This window comes from Ranitomeya imitator, chromosome 6 (genome assembly GCF_032444005.1).
Source record: "Ranitomeya imitator isolate aRanImi1 chromosome 6, aRanImi1.pri, whole genome shotgun sequence".
In the NCBI taxonomy this organism is placed as follows: Eukaryota; Metazoa; Chordata; class Amphibia; order Anura; family Dendrobatidae; genus Ranitomeya; species Ranitomeya imitator.
Window position 1 is genome coordinate 24,606,226 of NC_091287.1, and position 26,876 is coordinate 24,633,101.

At 43.5% G+C, this 26,876-nt stretch overlaps 1 protein-coding gene across 1 annotated transcript in view; it reads left to right on the forward strand.

The window, feature by feature from the left end:
• The window catches only part of THSD7A (thrombospondin type 1 domain containing 7A), a 278,419-nt gene extending 265,567 nt beyond the window's left edge, over positions 1–12,852 (forward strand). The window contains exons 26-29 of the mRNA XM_069729330.1: positions 962–1,044; positions 3,092–3,305; positions 5,867–5,954; positions 11,767–12,852. Coding sequence (XP_069585431.1) covers positions 962–1,044; positions 3,092–3,305; positions 5,867–5,954; positions 11,767–11,851 — 470 coding nt within the window. The 3' untranslated portion in view covers positions 11,852–12,852. The remainder of the gene's footprint in view (positions 1–961; positions 1,045–3,091; positions 3,306–5,866; positions 5,955–11,766) is intronic.
• Positions 12,853–26,876: the final 14,024 nt, after the last annotated feature.

Consider the following 26,876-nt stretch of genomic DNA (forward strand, 5'->3'; position numbering starts at 1 on the left):
TGTGGTGTGGTTTTCCTCGGCGTCCCTCTGCCCCGACGCGCGTTTCACTGACGGCTTCTTCAACTGCCACAGCACATGATAGTCTAAGCTTTAGACATGAGATCCATTTTTTTTCTCACTCCCATAGACTTGTATGGAACATACGGAAGAGACCAATTCATGCTGTCCGTGTAAAAAACGCTAACCTGAACAATAACAATATTACTAATAATAAATATTAATAAATTAATAATAACAATATTGAATCCCATTGGTCCTTGTGCTGTCCGTCTGCTATCAGAATAGAACCTAAGCATCACACATATGTACAGTACGCTCGTCTAGAGGCTATGCACCTTTACAATTTTTTTATTTGGGTTCATTGCCTATAAAATCTGATTTAAAACCTTTTTTTTGCAATTTCTCGTTTCTAATTCTTTAACGGTTTTTATTCCACAGCTTTCATGATTGCGGGACACTGCAAGCTGCTTAATCCTTTTTCAAGCTCAATTCCGATTCCAATAGAGTTTCCAGCCTTTATCGCTCTTCTAAACACAAATCTGTTTTTTTTTTTTAGTTGATTTTATTTTTAAGAAGATTTTATTACATTTAAAAGAAAAGAAAAAAAAAAACAACGTAGCTTGAAGATTGACCCAACAAAGAACTAGATGTCGGGGATTGTCCACTAAATAGAACCGAGCAGCTTGCAGTGTTCTGTAACGCATGCATTCTGAAGATGAAAAAACAATCATGAAATTCAAATATAAAAAATATTAAAAACCTCCAAAGTCTAGGAGTAAACTGCACTAAGGTTGGGTTTTAGAGTGTCGTAAGCTCAAGATCAGCCCTAATAAGTTATGTAGCTTATTAGACGATATGGACAGAGGTTGGATTCATGAGATGAAGTGTCAGCTTTCATGATAGCGCCATAAAATATAGATTATATCGCTTTATTGTGGTTATTACATTCTTTATCCTCCAGGAGGCTGTTTTGAAGTCTTGAGACCAGAGAGTGAAAGACTGTGCAATCCGCCGTGTATCCAGCAGCACTTGTATTGTACGGAGGTAGGTAGTGACATGTGAGCGGCTAGGATATCGTAGTTCCACAACATTTCCTATGTAATCCATTACTTGCTGGGGTAAGGCATGCACTTAATTGTCCGATAAGTATGATCAATGACTCGTCTAATTCCCACTGGTAACATTTTAATTTCTGCAAAATGGCGTAATGGCTTAACTCCTAATTCCACTGTTCATTTATAGCTTATGCTATTAGCCTCCTGCCATCAGCTAGACTGCGGCTGTCGTAATATCCTAAATACTTAAGGAAATGTTGACCCTCGGGCAACGCAAAGTGTACAGCTGGCCCGGAATCATCGGCAGGAAAATCTGGGCTCATGGAGAACTATGAAAGCCCGATAAAGACGTTCCATGCTTGTGGAGGCTACACCGGTTTGAAAGCCTCAAATGGGCTGCCGGGTGAAAACGAGTTATAAAGTATCCGCAGGATACATAACATCTTATTGATTAGTGGGGGCCGACCGCACAAATCACCAGAACGGGGCACTATTATCCCCGCGCATGATCCACCGCCACTCAATTCATTCCTTTCGGCTTTTCCGGCAGTCCAATGGAAAATTAATGGAACGGCAGTCGGGCATCCAACCTTCCTCTGAATTTTGTAACAGGAATGAAAATTCCTCGTTCTAATGATCGATGCTGTTCCCAGTGATTGGATCCAATAAGTTATTGATAGATGATGGTGACTTTAAATAGTTATTCTCATCTCAGACCTCTCAGACATTCATGGCATATGCAGTCCTAGTCTTTCTTGAAGACGCGGACCCTCTCTTGACCTCTGTGTGTAGAGGGGTGGTGGCGCACACTCAGCTTTTTCCATTTATTTCATGAGATATTAGAAAATAGGTGACGACCAAAAAAAAAAAGGAAATCCATTCTAAAAAAAAAAAGGTATATAATTTCCCGCACTTCATGAATTTTAGCGATTTTCCCCAAAAAATTTGGTAATTTGATTTGTACGAGCAAAATGGCGGCTGTATAGCCTAAATTTTGATGAATTCACATGAGCCTGGAAATGTTTAAAAGTAACGATAAAAAATTCTCCCTTTCGTCCCTGATCTGTCCCTACCGCCGACAATCCTCTACTTGCTCTAAAAAGGCATCAGCTCCGGCTCCAGTCCTCTCTTCACTCTTCACCAACGCTTTCGGCACCGACTAAGCCCATGTCTAGTTGAAAATGTTGGAAAGGGTGCGATAAAGTAAGAAAGCTATAGAGAACTGCAGGAGAGAGGCGTAGTATGTGTGGGGGGATTATATGGATGATAGAAAACGATGAGGTGGTTTGTTGTGCAACGGGTGGGCGCAACACCAGTGTTGTCGCCAACTGAGGGAATCGTTCAACTTGGCCTTCAGTCTGAACGAATTGCAATTGAAGAAGCTGGGCTATTTCTATCAGTGATCCCCCGATGCGGAGAAACTCAGATTAAAACATGTTCAGAAGTAATCACTAATTCCTAATGAACCTGATGAAGGCTTGTTTTAAAGAGCCGAAACGCGCTGTATGTCCAATAAGCTGGTTGCGTTTGACCATTTTGGAATACCATTTTGGAATCTGATCTTGTCTATATCGGGGCATCGTTGCTACAAATAGTTGAGTTTCTTCAATTGCCCTAAACCTACATATGACATCATAATGTGCGCCGTCCCCTGTGGTCATCTAGGGCAATGTAATCACGACAAGGTCTACTCAACACCTGAAACGTTGTCAAAGAGTGAAGAGAAGACAAGAGCCGGAGTGCAAGCCGATGATATTTTATTGTTTCTAGCCCATTCTTGACCACTCCTTTGATTACGCTTTGGGATCTGATGACCTCAGAGCTTAATAATTATTTTAAGGTTTTTGCAAATGGAATTTCTTGGCTGAAATCAATGCATATGGACCGTTCTTGGCTCGATCGGTGGAAGTTGCGTACTTGTTTGAATATTGATTTGGATGTGACCTGTATAAAGGGATAAGCGAGAGATGTGTCTCGTCATTCTCCACGAGGATTGGCACACAATACTGATTAGATTTTTTCCTCCTCGTTTTAAGTCTGGATCCTGCGGTTGTGAAGATGGCTACACAGAAGTCACCTCCTCTGATGGGACGCTGGATCAGTGCACTCTGATTCCTGTAGTGATTTTACCGACCAGCATGGACAAGAAAAGTGATGTAAAAACGAGCCGAGCCATTAACCCAACACAACCGTCTAGCAGTCAGTCTGGCTATGGGGGAAGGACATGGTTTTTGCAGCCATTTGGGTCAGGTAAGTAAAACTTTCAACAGAATGATAGGGAATTGGATTGTGAGCCTCAATGGGGACAGTGCCGATAGTGTCTGTAAAGTGTGGTGGAATTGATGGCGCTATATACAGTGGGTACGGAAAGTATTCAGACCCCCTTAAATTTTTCACTCTTTGTTCCATTGCAGCCATTTGGTAAATTCAAAAAAGTTCATTTTTTCTCATTAATGTACAGTCTGCCCCCATATTGGCTGAAAGAAACAGAAATGTAGTAATTTTTGCAAATTTATTAAAAAAGAAAAACTGAAATATCACATGGTCACCCTTGGCTCAGTATTGAGTAGAAGCCTCTTTTGTGCTAGTACAGCCCTGAGTCTTCTTGGGAATGATGCAGCAAGTTTTTCACCCCTGGATTTGGGATCCTCGGCCATTCTTCCTTGCAGATCCTCTCCAGTTCCGTCAGGTTGGATGGTGAATGTTGGTGGACGCCATTTTCCGGTCTCTCCAGAGATGCTCAGTTGGGTTTATGTCAGGGCTCTGGCTGGGCCGGTCAAGAATGGTCACAGAGTTGTTCTGAAGCTGCTCCTTTGTTATTTTAGCTATGTGCCATAGGGTCATTGTCTTGTTGGAAGGTGAACCTTCGGCCAAGTCTGAGGTCCAGAGCACTCTGGAAGAGGTTTTCATCCAGGATATCTCTGTACTCGGCCGCATTCATGTTTCCTTCAATGACAGCCAGTCGACCTGTCCCTGCAGCTGAAAAACACCAAAATAGCATGATGCTGCCACCACCATGTTTCACTGTTGGGATTGTATTGGGCAGGTGATGAGCTGTGCCTGGTTTTCTCCACACCTACTGCTTAGAATTATCACCAAAAAGCTCTATCTTCGTCTGATCAGACCAGATAATCTTATTTCTCATAGTCTGGGAGTCCTTCATGTGTTTTTTAGCAAACCCTATGCGGACTTTCATATGTCTTACACTGAGGAGGGGCTTCCGTCGGGCCACTCTGCCATAAAGGCCCGACTGGTGGAGAGATGCATTGATAGTTGACTTTGTGGAACTTTCTCCCATCTCCCTACTGCATCTCTGGAGCTCAGCCACAGTGATCTTGGGGTTCTTCTTTACCTCTCTCAACAAGTCTCTTCTCCCACGAATGCTCAGTTTGGCTGGACGGCCAGGTCTAGCAAGACTTCTGGTGGACCCAAACTTCTTCCATTTAAGGATTATGGAGGCCACTGTGCTCTTAGGAACTGTGAGTACTGCAGAAATTCTGTTGTAACCTTGGCCAGATCTGTGCCTTGCCACAATTCTGTCTCTGAGCTCCTTGGCCAGTTCCTTTGACCTCATGATTCTCATTTGGTCTGACATGCACTGTGAGCTGTGAGGTCTTATATAGACATGTGGGAGCCTTTCCAAATCAAGTCCTATCAGTTTAATTACACACAGCTGGCCTCCAATGAAAGAGTAGAACCATCTCAAGGAGGATCACAAGGAAATGGACAGCATGGGACTTAGATATGAGTGTCTGAGCAAAGGGGCTGAATACTTATGACCATGTGATATTTCGGTTTTCCTTTTTTAATAAATTAGCAAAAATTTCTACATATTTCTGCTTTTTTCAGTCAAGATGGGGTGCAGAGTGTACATTAATGAGAAAAAAATTAACTTTTCTGAATTTACTAAATAACGGCAATGAAGCAAAGAGTGACAAATTTAAAGGGGTATGATGCGTGAGCCCACATCAAAGTGAGGGACACGACATATGATGTAAATATTCATCATGTGTCTCGAAAGGGTTAAAGAACCTTTAAAAGGGGTTTAATACAGTCCTGGTAGACCTGAGAGTGTTACATACATCTTTTCAGAGGAATTGAGCTAGTTGAAATTGTCTGCGAATCGATTCACCATGAAATTAATTTTCTGGAAAAATTTGATGAAACTGGCAAGTTGGAATTTCAAAAGATTCCGTTTTTAACCTTTACCCGCACATTACACACATACATTACACCACCAAACATTGCACACAGACGCACATACTGTACATCACACGCATATACATTACAAACACACCGTTCATAGACACATACATTACACACAACCATACTCTACATTACACATATACACATTACAAAACACACTATACAGACACATACATTACACACATACACTACATTACACATATACACATTACAAAACACACTATACAGACACATACATTACACACATACACTACATTACAAACACACATACTTTACATTACACATATACACATTGCAAACACACTGTACAGACACATACATTACACACACACATACACATTACACACACACTGTACAGACACATACATTACACACACACATACACATTACAAACACACAGTTGACACATTACACGCAGACACACACGCTGTACATCCCACATATATACATTACATATGGAGACAAATCATCAGCTGCAATTCTCCTTCCAAAAAAAAAGGCCTTTGATAATTTGTGCTAACACGTTAATACAACTAATCAGATATTTGCATTATAAATGCCGTAACAATTGAATACTAACCAAAACTAACATTCCCTCTTTCCAGATGGGAAGCTGAAGACCTGGGTGTATGGGGTCGCTGCCGGCGCCTTTGTTTTTCTCTTATTTGTGGTTTCTATGATCTATCTGGCCTGGTGAGTTCACCTGTTATTGCCTAAAGTGATGTCCTACAAGTAGTTTTTGAGATTGTATGAAGCAAAGTCAAGGAATCTGCGTATACAATTCATGCTTCATGCACAGAGTCGTGTCCACAGAGGCGAGCACGCTGCTCAGTTACATTTATGTCTATGTGTATTTCCATACTATTATATAGAATTGAAAGTTTCATCTTTATATTATCATAAAGCTGCGGCGGTGAAGAGATAATCAGCCGAATCCGCCATAGCTTGCCGAACAAGCAGGGACCCGAACAAACTCGCTCCTCTCTCCTGAGGATCACTCCACTTACCGTGCATGTGCTGTCAGAAATTGAGCGCGGCATTCAAGGGGTTAAACAGCAGTGGTCGGAGGAACAGCTTGCGCCTGAGTCTGTTCCATGCATCTTTTGCATGACACAATAGTGCGTCGTGGATCGAGATGGCATTCACTACCATTTTACCCCTTTAGCTTTTATTTTATATAAAAAAAGTTTTTCCTCCCCCTTGATCTGCTGATATTATTAGTGTTTTTCTCTATTTCTATGGCATTAAGTAAAGCACTAAAAACACAAATACAAATACGTTTAGGCCATGCTCAAATAAATTCACACCAATTTTTTGCTGTCATATAATAAAAACAACTAAAAATGCCTTTAAATAATAGTAATTTGAAGAAAAAGTTTATTGAGATCACTAGTAAATGATTAAAACAGATCTATCACCAGAATTCTCATATATTAATAAATAGACACTTTTAGACCCGATGAGGCCAATGTACTTATTTTGAAAAATCCATGTCCGAAAGCCTGTATTATCCAGATATTGAAGTGAGTTATGAGTCCAGATAAAGAGGGAGAGTGTTCATAAGTCCAAGTGTATTCAGTACTCCATCCACCCTGACAACAATTCAATCTCCGTCCACCCAGACAGCTGCAGCTTGTATTGAGCATTGTGAGATCTCAGCAGCTACAGCGAGGAGGGACACTGAGGAGTTGTCAGTCTGGCTGGATGGGAACATATTCATAAGCGGGGAGGAGACACACTGAGGAGCTGTAAATCAGACTTGGTGAGTAGAGATTCAGCAGGGAATAAGGACAGTGACGATCTGTCAATCATGATAAGTGGGCAGAGATTCAGCAGCAACAGGGAAGAGGGACACTGAGGATATGTAAATTAGTGTAGTGATGCAGAGATTCAGCACAAGATGGAGACATTTGGGGCTGTCAATCAGGATAGGTGGTAAGGGATTCAACAGCGGCTGAGAGGAGGGGCACTGAGGAGCTGTAAATTAGTATACGTGGGCAGAGATTCAACAGCGGCTGAGAGGAGGGACACTGAGGAGCTGTGAATTAGTATAGGTGGGCAGAGATTCAACAGCGGCTGAGAGGAGGGACACTGAGGAGCTGTGAATTAGTATAGGTGGTCAGAGATTCAACAGCGGCTGAGAGGAGGAGCACTGAGGAGCTGTGAATTAGTATAGGTGGGCAGAGATTCAACAGAGGCTGAGAGGAGGGGCACTGAGGAGCTGTGAATTAGTATAGGTGGGCAGAGATTCAACAGCGGCTGAGAGGAGGGGCACTGAGGAGCTGTGAATTAGTATAAGTGGGTAGAGATTCAACAGCAGCTGAGAGGAGGGGCACTGAGGAGCTGTGAATTAGTATAGGTGGTCAGAGATTCAACAGCGGCTGAGAGGAGGGGCACTGAGGAGCTGTGAATTAGTATAAGTGGGCAGAGATTCAACAGCGGCTGAGAGGAGGGGCACTGAGGAGCTGTGAATTAGTATAGGTGGGCAGAGATTCAACAGCGGCTGAGAGGAGGGGCACTGAGGAGCTGTGAATTAGTATAGGTGGGCAGAGATTCAACAGCGGCTGAGAGGAGGGGCACTGAGGAGCTGTGAATTAGTATAGGTGGGCAGAGATTCAACAGTGGCTGTGAGGAGGGGCACTGAGGAGCTGTGAATTAGTATAAGTGGGTAGAGATTCAACAGCAGCTGAGAGGAGGGGCACTGAGGAGCTGTGAATTAGTATAGGTGGTCAGAGATTCAACAGCGGCTGAGAGGAGGGACACTGAGGAGCTGTGAATTAGTGTAGTGATGCAGAGATTCAGCACAAGATGGAGACATTTGGGGCTGTCAATCAGGATAGGTGGTAAGGGATTCAACAGCGGCTGAGAGGAGGGGCACTGAGGAGCTGTAAATTAGTATACGTGGGCAGAGATTCAACAGCGGCTGAGAGGAGGGACACTGAGGAGCTGTGAATTAGTATAGGTGGGCAGAGATTCAACAGCGGCTGAGAGGAGGGACACTGAGGAGCTGTGAATTAGTGTAGTGATGCAGAGATTCAGCACAAGATGGAGACATTTGGGGCTGTCAATCAGGATAGGTGGTAAGGGATTCAACAGCGGCTGAGAGGAGGGGCACTGAGGAGCTGTAAATTAGTATACGTGGGCAGAGATTCAACAGCGGCTGAGAGGAGGGACACTGAGGAGCTGTGAATTAGTATAGGTGGTCAGAGATTCAACAGCGGCTGAGAGGAGGGACACTGAGGAGCTGTGAATTAGTGTAGTGATGCAGAGATTCAGCACAAGATGGAGACATTTGGGGCTGTCAATCAGGATAGGTGGTAAGGGATTCAACAGCGGCTGAGAGGAGGGGCACTGAGGAGCTGTAAATTAGTATACGTGGGCAGAGATTCAACAGCGGCTGAGAGGAGGGGCACTGAGGAGCTGTGAATTAGTATAAGTGGGTAGAGATTCAACAGCAGCTGAGAGGAGGGGCACTGAGGAGCTGTGAATTAGTATAGGTGGTCAGAGATTCAACAGCGGCTGAGAGGAGGGGCACTGAGGAGCTGTGAATTAGTATAAGTGGGCAGAGATTCAACAGCGGCTGAGAGGAGGGGCACTGAGGAGCTGTGAATTAGTATAGGTGGGCAGAGATTCAACAGCGGCTGAGAGGAGGGGCACTGAGGAGCTGTGAATTAGTATAGGTGGGCAGAGATTCAACAGTGGCTGAGAGGAGGGGCACTGAGGAGCTGTGAATTAGTATAAGTGGGTAGAGATTCAACAGCAGCTGAGAGGAGGGGCACTGAGGAGCTGTGAATTAGTATAGGTGGTCAGAGATTCAACAGCGGCTGAGAGGAGGGGCACCGAGGAGCTGTGAATTAGTATAGGTGGTCAGAGATTCAACAGCGGCTGAGAGGAGGGGCACTGAGGAGCTGTGAATTAGTATAGGTGGGCAGAGATTCAACAGCGGCTGAGAGGAGGGGCACTGAGGAGCTGTGAATTAGTATAAGTGGGCAAAGATTCAACAGCGGCTGAGAGGAGGGACACTGAGGAGCTGTGAATTAGTATAGGTGGTCAGAGATTCAACAGCGGCTGAGAGGAGGTACACCGAGGAGCTGTAAATTAGCATAGGTTGGCAGAGATTCAACAGCGGCTGAGAGGAGGGGCACTGAGGAGCTGGGAATTAGTATAGGTGGTCAGAGATTCAACAGTGGCTGAGAGGAGGGGCACCGAGGAGCTGTGAATTAGTATAGGTGGGCAGAGATTCATCCGTACTATGGAGAGACATTTGGAGGCTGTCAGCCAGGATATGGGGTAAGAGGTTCAGAAGCAGCTGGGAGGAGGAGCACTGAGGAGCTGTGAAGTAGTATAGATAATTATGATAATAATTTTATTTATATAGCGCCAACATATTCCGCAGCGCTTTACATTATAGAGGGGACTTGCACAGACAATAGACATTACAGCATAACAGAAATCACAGTTCAAAACAGATACAAGAGGAGTGAGGGCCCTGCTGCTCGCAAGCTTACAAACTATGAGGAAAAGGGGAGACACGAGAGGTGGATGGTAACAATTGCTTTAGTTATTCGGACCAGCCATAGTGTAAGGCTCGGGTGTTCATGTAAAGCTGCATGAACCAGTTATCGGCCTAAATATGTAACAGTACAGACACAGAGGGCTATTAACTGCAAAAAGTGTATGAGAACATGATACGAGGAACCTGATTATGGTTTAAGTTTTTTGAATAGGCCACACAGGGATAGTTCGGTTAATGCGTTGAGGTGGTAGGCCAGTCTGAACAAATGCATTTTTAGGGCACGTTTAAAACTGTGGGGATTGGGGATTAATCGTATTAACCTAGGTAGTGCATTCCAAAGAATTGGTGCAGCACGTGTAAAGTCTTGGAGACGGGAGTGGGAGGTTCTGATTATTGACGATGCTAACCTGAGGTCATTAGCGGAGCAGAGATTCAGCCACAAGATAGACACTTGGGAGCTCTCAATCAGGATAGGTGGTAAAGATTGAGCAATAGCTGGGAGGAGGGACACTGAGGAGCTCTCTATCAGGATAGGTGGGCACAGATCCAACAGCAGCTGGGAGGAGGGACACTGAGGAGCTCTCTATCAGGATAGGTGGGCACAGATCCAACAACAGCTGGGAGGAGGGACACTGAAGAGCTCTCAATCAGGATTGGTGCATACAGATCCAACAGCAGCTGGGAGGAGGGACACTGAGGAGCTCTCAATCAGGATTGGTGCACACAGATCCAACAGCAGCTGGGAGGAGGGACACTGAGGAGCTCTCAATCAGGATTGATGGGCACAGATCCAACAGCAGCTGGGAGGAGGGACACTGAGGAGCTCTCAATCAGTATTGGTGCACACAGATCCAACAGCAGCTGGGAGGCGGGACACTGAGGAGCTCTCAATCAGGATTGGTGCACACAGATCCAACAGCAGCTGGGAGGAGGGACACTGAGGAGCTCTCAATCAGGATTAGTGCACACAGATCCAACAGCAGCTGGGAGGAGGGACACTGAGGAGCTCTCTATCAGGATTGGTGCACACAGATCCAACAGCAGTTGGGAGGAGGGACACTGAGGAGCTCTCAATCAGGATAGGTAGGCACAGGTCCAACAGCAGCTGGGAGGAGGGACACAGAGGAGCTCTCAATCAGGATTGGTGCACACAGATCCAACAGCAGCTGGGAGGAGGAACACTGAGGAGCTCTCAATCAGGATTGGTGCACACAGGTCCAACAGCAGCTGGGAGGAGGGACACTGAGGAGCTCTCAATCAGGATTGGTGCACACAGATCCAACAGCAGCTGGGAGGAGGGACACTGAGGAGCTCTCAATCAGGATTGGTGCACACAGATCCAACAGCAGCTGGGAGGAGGGACACTGAGGAGCTCTCAATCAGGATTGGTGCACACAGATCCAACAGCAGCTGGGAGGAGGAACACTGAGGAGCTCTCAATCAGGATTAGTGCACACAGATCCAACAGCAGCTGGGAGGAGGGACACTGAGGAGCTCTCTATCAGGATTGGTGCACACAGATCCAACAGCAGTTGGGAGGAGGGACACTGAGGAGCTCTCAATCAGGATAGGTGGGCACAGGTCCAACAGCAGCTGGGAGGAGGGACACAGAGGAGCTCTCAATCAGGATTGGTGCACACAGATCCAACAGCAGCTGGGAGGAGGAACACTGAGGAGCTCTCAATCAGGATTGGTGCACACAGGTCCAACAGCAGCTGGCAGGAGGGACACTGAGGAGCTCTCAATCAGGATTGGTGCACACAGGTGCAACAGCAGCTGGGAGGAGGGACACTGAGGAGCTGCTTATCAGTTTTGCTTGGAAGATATTGAGTTTAAATTTTCAAAAAGTATTATACAGCCACATGTATGACATGGGTTCTCACTAAGCTATAGGTCCACTTGAACATTAAAAAAATGTATGTCTATATAAAAACCTTGTAAGTTCTATAAAGCTGAAAAAATGTTCAATTATTCACTTCTTAATTACAGTAAAAAGCCAAAGAAACCACCGAGAAGACAAAACAACCGCCTGAAACCATTGACTTTGGCTTACGATGGAGATGCAGACATGTAACAGAGAATAACAATAAAAAAAACATTTGTGAAAGAATATACATTCCTTCTCGGAAACAGACAACGAGACAATGTCGTGAGGATGAACGTCATGGCGGATCCTGGAGAAACGCAACGGAAGACTGTCTACAAATATATTGTAAATACTACTTGGTCTGTTGCAAGACTTGACCTTGACCCCATGTAACCGGAACGCATGAACCTTTACCATACGCTGAGATCTCTACAATATCAGATAACTTGATGTTCGTGGCATCATTTTGGGGGTTCGGTATAAATATCTCTATGACGCCGAAGATCGATCTTCGAGAAAACACTTGAGAGGTTTACAAACACATTTTCAGTATGAACTTTAGAGGGGGGAAAGAAACCCAAACTACGGGACCACAGGACCAATCAACTTTCGAAACTTTTTGTGCCAGATCATCGCGAAATGCATCGGCGTCCTGAAATGCAGTATTTTTTTTTTTTTAACAACCCTCTGAAAGGCTCCCCTTGTAAATGACGCCATGTTTCTACTTTCTCTAACTCTCCTTATCTTGCCTACATCTCGTTTTGCTGTATGTAAGGCCGGACTTGCACTATATTAGTGCAGCATGTTATGCACTTATCTAGAATTGCCATAGAAAATGCCTCTTTTCGTAAGGGATGTTGTCTTGTCCTAGACATTTCACAAGTGTATACAAAAAAAAGAAGAAAAAAATGGAAAACCTGGACGAGAGTAGAGTTTTTTTTTTGCGATGGGATCTACAATCTGTACATAAATCAGCTCTTTTCTAGTTAGATGACGTTGTGTCTCCCGTTTGTCGATATTCCTCCATGTTTAGATTTAATATGGGCTCTTTCCGTTATTTCCGTCATAAGTTCTTACAACTTGTCTGTTCGTTACAGCAGTAATCCAAGAAACGCCGACATTTGTCAGAATTCTCAATTTTTTCGAAATCGTTTTTTTTTTTTGTTGAAAAACATAGTTTGAGATTCTAAAAGGTAAAAAGAACAAAATCCCCTTTAATAAAAAAAAAATATATATATAATAAATAATAATAAAGAATCCCTAAGTATCCTTCTACTTTGAGCCACAGCGATCGATGCTATTTTCCTACAGCGCCACCGCAGGGAAAATTAAGAATTACACAATTCCCCATTTTAATGAATGACAGGCTAGGTCCTCCATAGCTGAGAATGAAAATCTGTTATCACTGAAAATATATTTAACAATTAATTTTCTAAACTTGCCATCCTCATTATCCCTTCCAGTTTAATGTCGGATTTTTTTTTTATATAGTTTATAACATTATTTTGTTTTAGAATAAATATTTATTTTATTTATTTTAATGATTTAAAAAAGATCAAAATTATATTTAGGGTTATTCAAAAACTGTCTTTTATAAATAGGAAAAAATGTCAGCCTGGTCTCACCCTTTTTAAGAAAAAAATCCACAAAAAAAATACATTTTTTAACTTCCAATGTCGCCTTTTTGTTCCCAAAAGTTAAAGCGAATCTGTCAGAATGTTTTTGGTATGTCATCGGAGAGCAGTATAATGTAGGGGTAGAGATCCTGATTCCAGCAATGTGTCACTTACTTGGGCTGTGTTTTGCGGTTTCAATACAATCAGTGTTTTATCAGCAGGAGATTATCACTGGCGAACAACTATCCTTGTGCATCCTAGTCCAACCATGCCCATAGTACTGATTTGACGATTTCTAACATTTGTTCTGACTTACACAATGCCATCAAATATGCTAAAAAGATATACAGACGTAGCTGAGGTTATCATTACACATTTTTGTGTCATTGGGTCCAGTTAACCCTTGTAAGATCTGTATTTCCACTTCTACATGTTTAGTTCTGCACGCTCGCTTCTCATGTAAACGGTTTATGTTCTACTAAGTGCCAAATACTGGAGACTGATGAAAAAAATATGTTTTAATTTTTTTCATTTGTTAGTTTTATGCTTATGTACAGCATAATAAATTATGTTTAATGTCATTTTATTATAATTTATAAGCGATGTCTTGTATTTTATGTTTATTTTTATTTTGAATTTAACCTAAAATAATTTCTAATTTTTTTTTTTTTGTTCACGTTAAACTTAAATGTCTTTCTGTTATTGTGTATAATAAAACATTTACCTATTTCTTTTATTCTCCTTTTAATTTAAATGGTGATTTTAATTTCTCCTGTAATTTTAAATCATTTTTCTCAGGTGTTTTTTAATATATATTTTTTTTACATTTCTTTCTGCTGTTACTTCTTAAAATTGCATTTTTTTTTGGCCTGAAAAAAAGCAAAGACCGAATTAATACATGATTATTCTTTGACTGTGAGCCTAAAAAATATAGCTGCCGCAAAAACGAGTCATTGGGTGATGTACGCGCACAAAAAAAGTATTAAAAGAATAGTTTAAAACTGAGCAAAGTCACAAAGGTTTCATAATGAAAACCAATTCAAATAATAAAAAAATATATATTTTAAATTCTTCCTTTTATTTGTATGTGCATTGTATTATATGTATCGTTTGTATTGAGATTATATATACATATATAAATATTTATACATATATATATATATATATATATATATATATATATATATCGGCATCCATCGATAAAATACATATGAAGCAATATTCAATACAAATAAAAGGAAGGAAAAAAAATATATATACACACACAATATGCTGTACATACACACACATATATATATATATATATATATATATATATACATATATATATATATATATATATATATACAGTGGGGCAAAAAAGTATTTAGTCAGTCAGCAATAGTGCAAGTTCCACCACTTAAAAAGATGAAAGGCGTCTGTAATTTACATCATAGGTAGACCTCAACTATGGGAGACAAACTGAGAAAAAAAAATCCAGAAAATCACATTGTCTGTTTTTTTAACATTTTATTTGCATATTATGGTGGAAAATAAGTATTTGGTCAGAAACAAAATTTCATCTCAATACTTTGTAATATATCCTTTGTTGGCAATGACAGAGGTCAAACGTTTTCTGTAAGTCTTCACAAGGTTGCCACACACTGTTGTTGTTATGTTGGCCCATTCCTCCATGCAGATCTCCTCTAGAGCAGTGATGTTTTGGGCTTTTCGCTTGGCAACACGGACTTTCAACTCCCTCCAAAGGTTTTCTATAGGGTTGAGATCTGGAGACTGGCTAGGCCACTCCAGGACCTTGAAATGCTTCTTACGAAGCCACTCCTTCGTTGCCCTGGCGGTGTGCTTTGGATCATTGTCATGTTAAAAGACCCAGCCACGTTTCATCTTCAATGCCCTTGCTGATGGAAGGAGGTTTGCACTCAAAATCTCACGATACATGGCCCCATTCATTCTTTCATGTACCCGGATCAGTCGTCCTGGCCCCTTTGCAGAGAAACAGCCCCAAAGCATGATGTTTCCACCACCATGCTTTACAGTAGGTATGGTGTTTGATGGATGCAACTCAGTATTCTTTTTCCTCTAAACACGACAAGTTGTGTTTCTACCAAACAGTTCCAGTTTGGTTTCATCAGACCATAGGACATTCTCCCAAAACTCCTCTGGATCATCCAAATGCTCTCTAGTAAACTTCAGACGGGCCCGGACATGTAATGGCTTAAGCAGTGGGACACGTCAGGCACTGCAGGATCTGAGTCCATGGTGGCGTAGTGTGTTACTTATGGTAGGCCTTGTTACATTGGTCCCAGCTCTCTGCAGTTCATTCACTAGGTCCCCCCGCGTGGTTCTGGGATTTTTGCTCACCGTTCTTGTGATCATTCTGACCCCACGGGGTGGGATTTTGCATGGAGCCCCAGATCGAGGGAGATTATCAGTGGTCTTGTATGTCTTCCATTTTCTAATTATTGCTCCCACTGTTGATTTCTTCACTCCAAGCTGGTTGGCTATTGCAGATTCAGTCTTCCCAGCCTGGTGCAGGGCTACAATTTTGTTTCTGGTGTCCTTTGACAGCTCTTTGGTCTTCACCATAGTGGAGTTTGGTGTTAGACTGTTTGAGGGTGTGCACTGGTGTCTTTTTATACTGATAACAAGTTTAAACAGGTGCCATTACTACAGGTAATGAGTGGAGGAAAGAGGAGACTCTTAAAGAAGAAGTTACAGGTCTGTGAGAGCCAGAAATCTTGATTGTTTGTTTCTGACCAAATACTTATTTTCCACCATAATATGCAAAAAAAAATGTTAAAAAAACAGACAATGTGATTTTCTGGATTTTTTTTTCTCAGTTTGTCTCCCATAGTTGAGGTCTACCTATGATGTAAATTACAGACGCCTCTCATCTTTTTAAGTGGTGGAACTTGCACTATTGCTGACTGACTAAATACTTTTTTGCCCCACTGTATATATATATATATATATATATATATATATATATATATACAATGACCAATATCCATAGCGCACCAAAATCCATTGCATTTACTTTGAGCGAAATGACATTTTTTTTCTACCAATTGCTGCCACTAGGGGGAGCATCCTCATTGAGTTTATTAATCAGTCAACTGTATGCAGTAAGCTCATGTGCACCCTCTAGGGGTGACTGGATGAATAACAATATTTATTATGTAACTTTGCCTTTCCAAGGGATTTATTAGAAGAATGGAGCTCTAACCTATATGGAAATATAAAAAAAAAATGAAGAGGTACCAAAATGATGATCCTAAAAGCAAAAGGTGTGAAAAAGTAGTCATTCACTTTAAGGCTGTATTTACATGCATATGTCTGCACAGGTAGAACAGCTATGTTAGAAATAACCACATAGAATGACTGACAAATATCAATGATAGTGAGAATTGGATTTAAATAAAAACTGTAATTTAAATATTGAAAAATATATTTGCGTTGAAAATAACAAATGCTTTATATTTAATCTCCGGCTAATTGTAGGCATCTTATATGATAAGTTGTTATATTTGCTGTCACGTTACCATAATTGTGTACTCAAATGGGGGGGGGGGGGGGGGGGGCACTTACTTAATTTTTCTCACCATAAGATCAAATGTTCGAAAACCGTCATTAAAATTGAAAGAAAAATGTTTTTGAATTCTAGAAGTATTTTGGCTCCGTGAAGGTGAATCCTTATCCCTGGCGCCAATCTGTCAAAACTGATAAACGATTGGAGGCAACGTAACCTAGTTAGCGCAAAGTGTAAGATGGGAAAAGTCATCAAATTATCCAAAATATAACATTTGTGTAATTTTGGGATCAATTCTGTTTTGTAACACTTTTTTATCTTTCATTAATCTGGGCTTGCATTAGGTCTTCTGCTCCATTCACCCCCAGAGCTGCATTCAGACTACTTCACGTAGCAAGTTAATCTTACTAATGTTAAGTATCATGGGTTCAGCCAGACTGAAGTGGGTATAAAAGTGTTAAAAAGACAATAAAAAGGGTCACCACTAATTCACAATCTCCCAATATGGACGATGGATCCGTCAACAGCAGCTGGTTGGCGGTTTCCCTTTTGTTCAACAACATCGAAATACAGATAGGAGAAAATACAAAAGTTGTAAATAAAAACGTGTCTAAGGACAAATATAAATTTTCCAGGTGATGAATATCTAGGCAGTACTAACGGTGGCTCTTAAAGGGTACGTCCACTTATACAGCCATTTTTAAATTGTTGGTGGAGCTTTACCCACATGTTTTCGAGAACAATTTTGTTATTGCTGAAAAGTTACAATATAAAAAAAAAACAAATAAGGCAATCTAAAAGAAAAAAAAAGAATAAGCAATCACATAGAAATAAAAGAAAAGTAGCAATTTTGCAAACATTCTATTGGTCTGTGTGCACAGCTCCTATGCAGAGCTATGTGTCTCCTTGGTTACAGACTACAAACAAAACCAGTGTAGTCAGAGTCGTGTGTAACCCAACGATTATGTTAGCAAGTAGGAGACAGGTGGAAAATAGGATGATGGGATGGCAGGACCGGGCTTCTTGGGGTTTGTTTGCAGTCTAATTGCATGGAGACGTATAAATTTGCATATGGGCTACAAACACAATGGTAGGAAATGTTTAAAGGGGGTTATCCGGGACTTTGTGAAAAACAAAATATGTGCCTACGCACTAACTGGCAGGAAGTTGTTAAGTACCTGACTGTTGTGCCCGGTGCCATTCTTCCCCAGCACAGACCGCTCCTGCCGGGCATTCAGCTGCTTCTGCTGACGTCACGTCGACAAAGCGGCGGCTTCTTTTCCACACTGCTCCGTCGACAGGACGTGACTTACGGCGTCATTCTGACTGACAGTCGGCCCCCTAGTTAGGCAGCAGGAATCCAGTTGTCAATCAAAATGACATCAAAGTCCCGCCCCATGAGCAAAGCGGAGCGGAAAAGTAGCCGCCGCTCTGACGACGTGACGTCAGCACAGGTAGCTGAATCGCCTGCAGGAGCGGGCTGGGCACAACAGGCAGGTAGGTAACAACTATCTGCCTGTTAGCACTTAGGCACATTTTTTGTTTTTCACAAAGTTCCGGATAACCCCTTTAATGAGGAGTATTCATGATTTTGTTGTTTAGTTTTGGATGTATTGTAAAAATAAAAAAAAAAATAGTTGTGAAAGTACATAGCTTTTCATTTTATATCAAATACTTTTTTTTCTAATTTTATTTTATTTATTTTTTTATAAATATATTTAAAGGGGCCAATGAATTTGAGTGATATTTTATTTATTGCATTGTCATTCTACAACTTGCAATATTAATCACTAATTAAATAATAGTAAGGGGTTAGACTTTGCATTAACGGATCTGTCGATTGGAACCTTACACACCCTCTTAGGGAGAGGGGTTTATCGGGCTCTGATACTACAGATCCGGTAGCGCTTTTCATTATAAACAGAAGTCCAATGCAGATGTGAACACACGGTGAGGTTTTAGGTTTTACATTTATCACAAAATAAAAAAATAAAAAATGTAAATTATAAACTCAAAATAAAATAAATAAATATTCACCGCAGCAGACCAAATAAATTATAATAATATTACCAAACCCTTTAAATGTCGAGTCCACGGCTCAAACTTATGACAATTTCCTGTGTCTAATGGATTTTCCATAAATGTGTATTTCTCCTCTACAAGCTCCTGTCCACGGAATGGTTTACTTCTTTTTGTTTATTTGTACATTCTGTAATGTATCATTTAATTTTATTTTTTGTATATTTCTTTTTGTAACACAGAAGATGTTGAAAAAATAAAACGAAAAAAAAAAAAACTGCGCGCGTTGCGTCTTTTTTCAGTTAGGAAATTTGTAACAATCTAAAACAGTAATTTCCTGCTCCAATCTCCTATCTACAGTGCCTTCCGAAAGTATTCGACCCCTGGAACTTTTCAACCTTTTCCCACATATCAGGCTTCAAACATGAAGATACCAAATGTAAATTTTTGGTGAAGAATCAACAACAAGTGGAACACAATTGTGAAGTTGAATGAAATTTATTAAAATTTATGTAAATTTTTGTGGAAATTCATAAACTGAAAAGTGGGGCGTGCAATATTATTCGGCCCCTGTAACGTAATACTTTGTTGCGCCCCTTTTGCTGCGATTACAAGTCTCTTGGGGTTTGTCTCTATCAGTTTTGTACATCGAGAGACTGAAATTCTTGCCCGTTCTTCCTTGGCAAACAGCTCGAGCTCAGTGAGGTTTGATTGAGATCGTTTGTGAACAGCAGTTTTCAGCTCTTTCCACAGATTCTCCATTGGATTGAGGTCTGGACTGTGACTTGGCCATTCTAACACCTGGATACGTTTATTTGTGAATCATTCCATTGTAGATTTTGCTTTATGTTTGGGATCATTGTCTTGTTGGAAGACAAATCTCCGTCCCAGTCTCAGGTCTTTTGCAGACTCCAACAGGTTTTCTTCAAGAATGGTCCTGTATTTGGCTCCATCCATCTTCCCATCAATTTTAACCATCTTCCCTGTCCCTGCTGAAGAAAAGCAGGCCCAAACCATAATGCTGCCACCACCATGTTTGACAGTGGGGATGGTGTTTTCAGGGTGATGAGCTGTGTTGCCTTTACGCCAAACATATCGCTTGGCATTGTTGCCAAAAAGTTTGATTTTGCTTTCATCTGACCAGAGCACCATCTTCGACATGTTTGGTGTCTCCTAGGTGGCTTGTAGGCATTTAGGACAACATTGGATCATTCAGAGAGTTTGCTGCACTGAAAGTAAGGGGGACGAAAAATATTGCACGCCCCACTTTTCAGTTTTTGAATTTCCACAAAAATTTTAAATAACCAATAGATTTCATTCAACTTCACAATTGTGTCCCACTTGTTGATTCTTCACCAAAAATTTACATCTTTATGTTTGAAGCCTGATATGTGGGAAAAGGTTGAAAAGTTACAGGGAGCCAAATACTTTCCCAAGGCACTATATTTGATAGTTGTGTTATATCCAGGCCAATTATTCAGATATACCTGCTGCCATATGCAGATAAACAGTTCTAATAATGACAAAGATAGATTGAACATATGAGAGTACACAGCCACATAGTGCATATATACTATGATAGCACAGTATATAGCTAGGTAGTGCCAAAAAGAAACTTTGCCCATAAGAGCTTACACTCTACAGGAGAGAGAGGACCCCACTGACCATAAGAGCTTACACTCTACAGGAGAGAGAGGACCCCACTGACCATAAGAGCTTACACTCTACAGGAGAGAGAGGACCCCACTGACCATAAGAGCTTACACTCTACAGGAGAGAGAGAGAGGACCTCACTGACCATAAGAGCTTACACTCTACAGGAGAGAGAGGACCCCGCTGACCATAAGAGCTTACACTCTACAGGAGAGAGAGGACCCCACTGACCATAAGAGCTTACACTCTACAGGAGAGAGAGAGGACCCCACTGACCATAAGAGCTTACACTCTACAGGAGAGAGAGGACCCCACTGACCATAAGAGCTTACACTCTACAGGAGAGAGAGAGGACCCCACTGACCATAAGAGCTTACACTCTACAGGAGAGAGAGGACCCCACTGACCATAAGAGCTTACACTCTACAGGAGAGAGAGGACCCCACTGACCATAAGAGCTTACACTCTACAGGAGAGAGAGAGGACCCCACTGACCATAAGAGCTTACACTCTACAGGAGAGAGAGGACCCCACTGACCATAAGAGCTTACACTCTACAGGAGAGAGGACCCCACTGACCATAAGAGCTCACACTCTACAGGAGAGAGAGGACCACGCTGATCATAAGAGCTTACACTCTACAGGAGAGAGAGGACCCCACTGACCATAAGAGCTTACACTCTACAGGAGAGAGAGGACCCCACTGACCATAAGAGCTTACACTCTACAGGAAAGAGAGAAGACCCCACTGACCATAAGAGCTTACACTCTACAGGAGAGGGAGGACCCCACTGACCATAAGAGCTTACACTCTACAGGAGAGAGAGGACCCCACTGACCATAAGAGCTTACACTCTACAGGAGAGAGAGAGGACCACACTGACCATAAGAGCTTACACTCTACAGGAGAGAGAGGACCTCACTGACCATAAGAGCTTACACTCTACAGGAGAGAGAGAGGACCCCACTGACCATAAGAGCTTACACTCTACAGGAGAGGGAGGACCCCACTGACCATAAGAGCTTACACTCTACAGGAGAGAGAGAGGGTCCCGCTGACCATAAGAGCTTACACTCTACAGGAGAGAGAGGACCCCACTGATCATAAGAGCTTACACTCTACAGGAGAGAGAGGACCCCACCGACCATAAGAGCTTACACTCTACAGGAGAGAGAGGATCCCACTGACCATAAGAGCTTACACTCTACAGGAGAGAGGACCCCACTGACCATAAGAGCTTACACTCTACAGGAGAGAGAGGACCCCACTGACCATAAGAGCTTACACTCTACAGGAGAGGGAGAGGACCCCACTGACCATAAGAGCTTACACTCTACAGGAGAGAGAGGACCCCACTGACCATAAGAGCTTACACTCTACAGGAGAGAGAGAGAACCTCACTGACCATAACAGCTTACACTCTACAGGAGAGAGAGAACCTCACTGACCATAAGAGCTTACACGCTACAGGAGAGAGAGGACCTCACTGACCATAAGAGCTTACACTCTACAGGAGAGAGAGGACCCCACTGACCATAAGAGCTTACACTCTACAGGTGAGAGAGGACCCCACTGAACATAAGAGCTTACACTCTACAGGAGAGAGGACCCCGCTGACCATAAGAGCTTACATTCTACAGGGGAGAGAGAGGACCCCGCTGATCATAAGAGCTTACACTCTACAGGAGAGAGAGGACCCCACTGACCATAAGAGCTTACACTCTACAGGAGAGGGATAGGACCCCACTGACCATAAGAGCTTACACTCTACAGGAGAGAGAGGACCCCGCTGACCATAAGAGCTTACACTCTACAGGAGAGAGAGGGTCCCACTGACCATAAGAGCTTACACTCTACAGGAGAGAGAGGACCCCACTGACCATAAGAGCTTACACTCTACAGGAGAGAGAGGACCCCACTGACCATAAGAGCTTACACTCTACAGGAGAGAGTGGACCCCACTGACCATAAGAGCTTACACTCTACAGGAGAGAGGACCGCGCTGACCATAAGAGCTTACATTCTACAGGGGAGAGAGAGGACCCCGCTGACCATAAGAGCTTACACTCTACAGGAGAGAGAGGACCCCACTGACCATAAGAGCTTACATTCTACAGGGGATAGAGAGGACCCCACTGACCATAAGAGCTTACACTCTACAGGATAGAGAGGACCCCACTGACCATAAGAGCTTACACTCTACAGGAGAGAGAGGACCCCACTGACCATAAGAGCTTACATTCTACAGGGGAGAGAGAGGACCCCGCTGACCATAAGAGCTTACACTCTACAGGAGAGAGAGGACCCCACTGACCATAAGAGCTTACACTCTACAGGATAGAGAGGACCCCACTGACCATAAGAGCTTACACTCTACAGGAGAGAGAGGACCCCACTGACCATAAGAGCTTACACTCTACAGGAGAGAGAGGACCCACTGACCATAAGAGCTTACACTCTACAGGAGAGAGAGGACCCCACTGACCATAAGAGCTTACACTCTACAGGAGAGAGAGAGGACCCCACTGACCATAACAGCTTACACTCTACAGGAGAGAGAGAACCTCACTGACCATAAGAGCTTACACGCTACAGGAGAGAGAGGACCTCACTGACCATAAGAGCTTACACTCTACAGGAGAGAGAGGACCCCACTGACCATAAGAGCTTACACTCTACAGGTGAGAGAGGACCCCACTGAACATAAGAGCTTACACTTTACAGGAGAGAGGACCCCGCTGACCATAAGAGCTTACATTCTACAGGGGAGAGAGAGGACCCCGCTGATCATAAGAGCTTACACTCTACAGGAGAGAGAGAACCCCACTGACCATAAGAGCTTACACTCTACAGGAGAGGGATAGGACCCCACTGACCATAAGAGCTTACACTCTACAGGAGAGAGAGGACCCCACTGACCATAAGAGCTTACACTCTACAGGAGAGAGAGGACCCCACTGACCATAAGAGCTTACACTCTACAGGAGAGAGAGGGTCCCACTGACCATAAGAGCTTACACTCTACAGGAGAGAGAGGACCCCACTGACCATAAGAGCTTACACTCTACAGGAGAGAGAGGACCCCACTGACCATAAGAGCTTACACTCTACAGGAGAGAGTGGACCCCACTGACCATAAGAGCTTACACTCTACAGGAGAGAGGACCGCGCTGACCATAAGAGCTTACATTCTACAGGGGAGAGAGAGGACCCCGCTGACCATAAGAGCTTACACTCTACAGGAGAGAGAGGACCCCACTGACCATAAGAGCTTACATTCTACAGGGGATAGAGAGGACCCCACTGACCATAAGAGCTTACACTCTACAGGATAGAGAGGACCCCACTGACCATAAGAGCTTACACTCTACAGGAGAGAGAGGACCCCACTGACCATAAGAGCTTACATTCTACAGGGGAGAGAGAGGACCCCGTTGACCATAAGAGCTTACACTCTACAGGAGAGAGAGGACCCCACTGACCATAAGAGCTTACACTCTACAGGATAGAGAGGACCCCACTGACCATAAGAGCTTACACTCTACAGGAGAGAGAGGACCCCACTGACCATAAGAGCTTACACTCTACAGGAGAGAGAGGACCCACTGACCATAAGAGCTTACACTCTACAGGAGAGAGAGGACCCCACTGACCATAAGAGCTTACACTCTACAGGAGAGAGAGAGGACCCCACTGACCATAACAGCTTACACTCTACAGGAGAGGGAGAGGACCCCACTGACCATAAGAGCTTACAATCTACAGGAGAGAGAGGACCCCACTGACCATAAGAGCTTACAATCTACAGGAGAGAGAGGACCCCACTGACCATAAGAGCTTACAATCTACAGGAGAGAGAGGACCCCACTGACCATAAGAGCTTACAATCTACAGGAGAGAGAGGACCCCACTGACCATAAGAGCTTACACTCTACAGGAGAGAGAGAGGACCTCACTGACCATAAGAGCTTACACTCTACAGGAGAGAGGGGACCCCACTGACCATAAGAGCTTACACTCTACAGGAGAGAGAGGACCCCACTGACCATAAAAGCTTACACTCTACAGGAGAGAGAGGACCCCACTGACCATAAGAGCTTACACTCTACAGGAGAGAGAGAGAGGACCCCACTGACCATAAGAGCTTACAATCTACAGGAGAGAGAGAGGACACCACTGACCATAAGAGCTTACACTCTACAGGAGAGAGAGGGTCCCACTGACCATAAGAGCTTACACTCTACAGGAGAGAGAGGACCCCACTGACCATAAGAGCTTACACTCTACAGGAGAGAGAGGGTCCCACTGACCATAAGAGCTTACACTCTACAGGAGAGAGAGGACCCTACTGACCATAAGAGCTTACACTCTACAGGAGAGAGAGAGGACCCCACTGACCATAAGAGCTTACAATCTACAGGAGAGAGAGAGGACCCCACTGACCATAAGAGCTTACACTCTACAGGAGAGAGAGAGGACCCCACTGACCATAAGAGCTTACACTCTACAGGATAGAGAGAGGACCCCACTGACCATAAGAGCTTACACTCTACAGGAGAGAGAGGACCCCACTGACCATAAGAGCTTACACTCTACAGGAGAGAGAGGGTCCCACTGACCATAAGAGCTTACACTCTACAGGAGAGAGAGGACCCCACTGACCATAAGAGCTTACACTCTACAAAGAGAGAGAGGACTCCACTGACCATAAGAGCTTACACTCTACAGGAGAGAGAAGACCCCACTGACCATAAGAGCTTACACTCTACAGGAGAGAGAACACCCCACTGACCATAAGAGCTTACACTCTACAGGAGAGAGAGGGTCCCACTGACCATAAGAGCTTACACTCTACAGGAGAGAGAGGACCCCACTGACCATAAGAGCTTACACTCTACAGGAGAGAGAGGACCCCACTGATCATAAGAGCTTACACTCTACAGGGGAGAGAGAGGACCCCACTGACCATAAGAGCTTACACTCTACAGGAGAGAGAAGACCCCACTGACCATAAGAGCTTACACTCTACAAAGAGAGAGGACCCCACTGACCATAAGAGCTTACACTCTATAGGAGAGAGGACCCCACTGACCATAAGAGCTTACACTCTACAGGAGAGAGAGGACCCCACTGACCATAAGAGCTTACACTCTACAGGAGAGAGAGGGTCCCACTGACCATAAGAGCTTACACTCTACAGGAGAGAGAGGACCCCACTGACCATAAGAGCTTACACTCTACAGGAGAGAGAGGACCCCACTGATCATAAGAGCTTACACTCTACAGGAGAGAGAGGACCCCACTGAGCATAAGAGCTTACACTCTACAGGAGAGAGAGGACCCCACTGACCATAAGAGCTTACACTCTACAGGAGAGAGGACCCCACTGACCATAAGAGCTTACACTCTACAGGAGAGAGAGGACCCCACTGATCATAAGAGCTTACACTCTACAAAAGAGAGAGGACCTCACTGACCATAAGAGCTTACACTCTACAGGAGAGAGAGGACCCCACTGACCATAAGAGCTTACACTCTACAGGAGAGAGGACCCCACTGACCATAAGAGCTTACACTCTACAGGAGAGAGAGAGAACCCCACTGACCATAAGAGCTTACACTCTACAGGAGAGAGAGGACCCCACTGACCATAAGAGCTTACACTCTACAGGAGAGAGAGAGGACCCCACTGATCATAAGAGCTTACACTCTACAGGAGAGAGAGGGTCCCACTGACCATAAGAGCTTACACTCTACAGGAGAGAGAGGACCTCACTGACCATAAGAGCTTACACTCTACAGGAGAGAGGGGACCTCACTGACCATAAGAGCTCACACTCTACAGGAGAGAGAGGACCCCACTGACTATAAGAGCTTACACTCTACAGGAGAGAGAGGACCCCACTGACCATAAGAGCTTACACTCTACAGGAGAGAGAGGGTCCCACTGACCATAAGAGCTTACACTCTACAAAGAGAGAGGACCCCACTGACCATAAGAGCTTACACTCTACAGGAGAGAAAGAGGACCCCGCTGACCATAAGAGCTTACACTCTACAAAGAGAGAGGACCCCACTGACAATAAGAGCTTACACTCTACAGGAGAGAGAAGACCCTACTGACCATAAGAGCTTACACTCTACAGGAGAGAGAGGACCCCACTGATCATAAGAGCTTACATTCTACAGGAGAGAGAGAGGACCGCACTGACCATAAGAGCTTACACTCTACAGGAGAGAGAGAACCCCACTGACCATAAGAGCTTACACTCTACAGAAGAGAGAGAGGACCCCGCTGACCATAAGAGCTTACATTCTACAAGAGAGAGGACCCCACTGACCATAAGAGCTTACACTCTACAGGAGAGAGAGGACCCCACTGACCATAAGAGCTTACACTCTACAGGAGAGAGA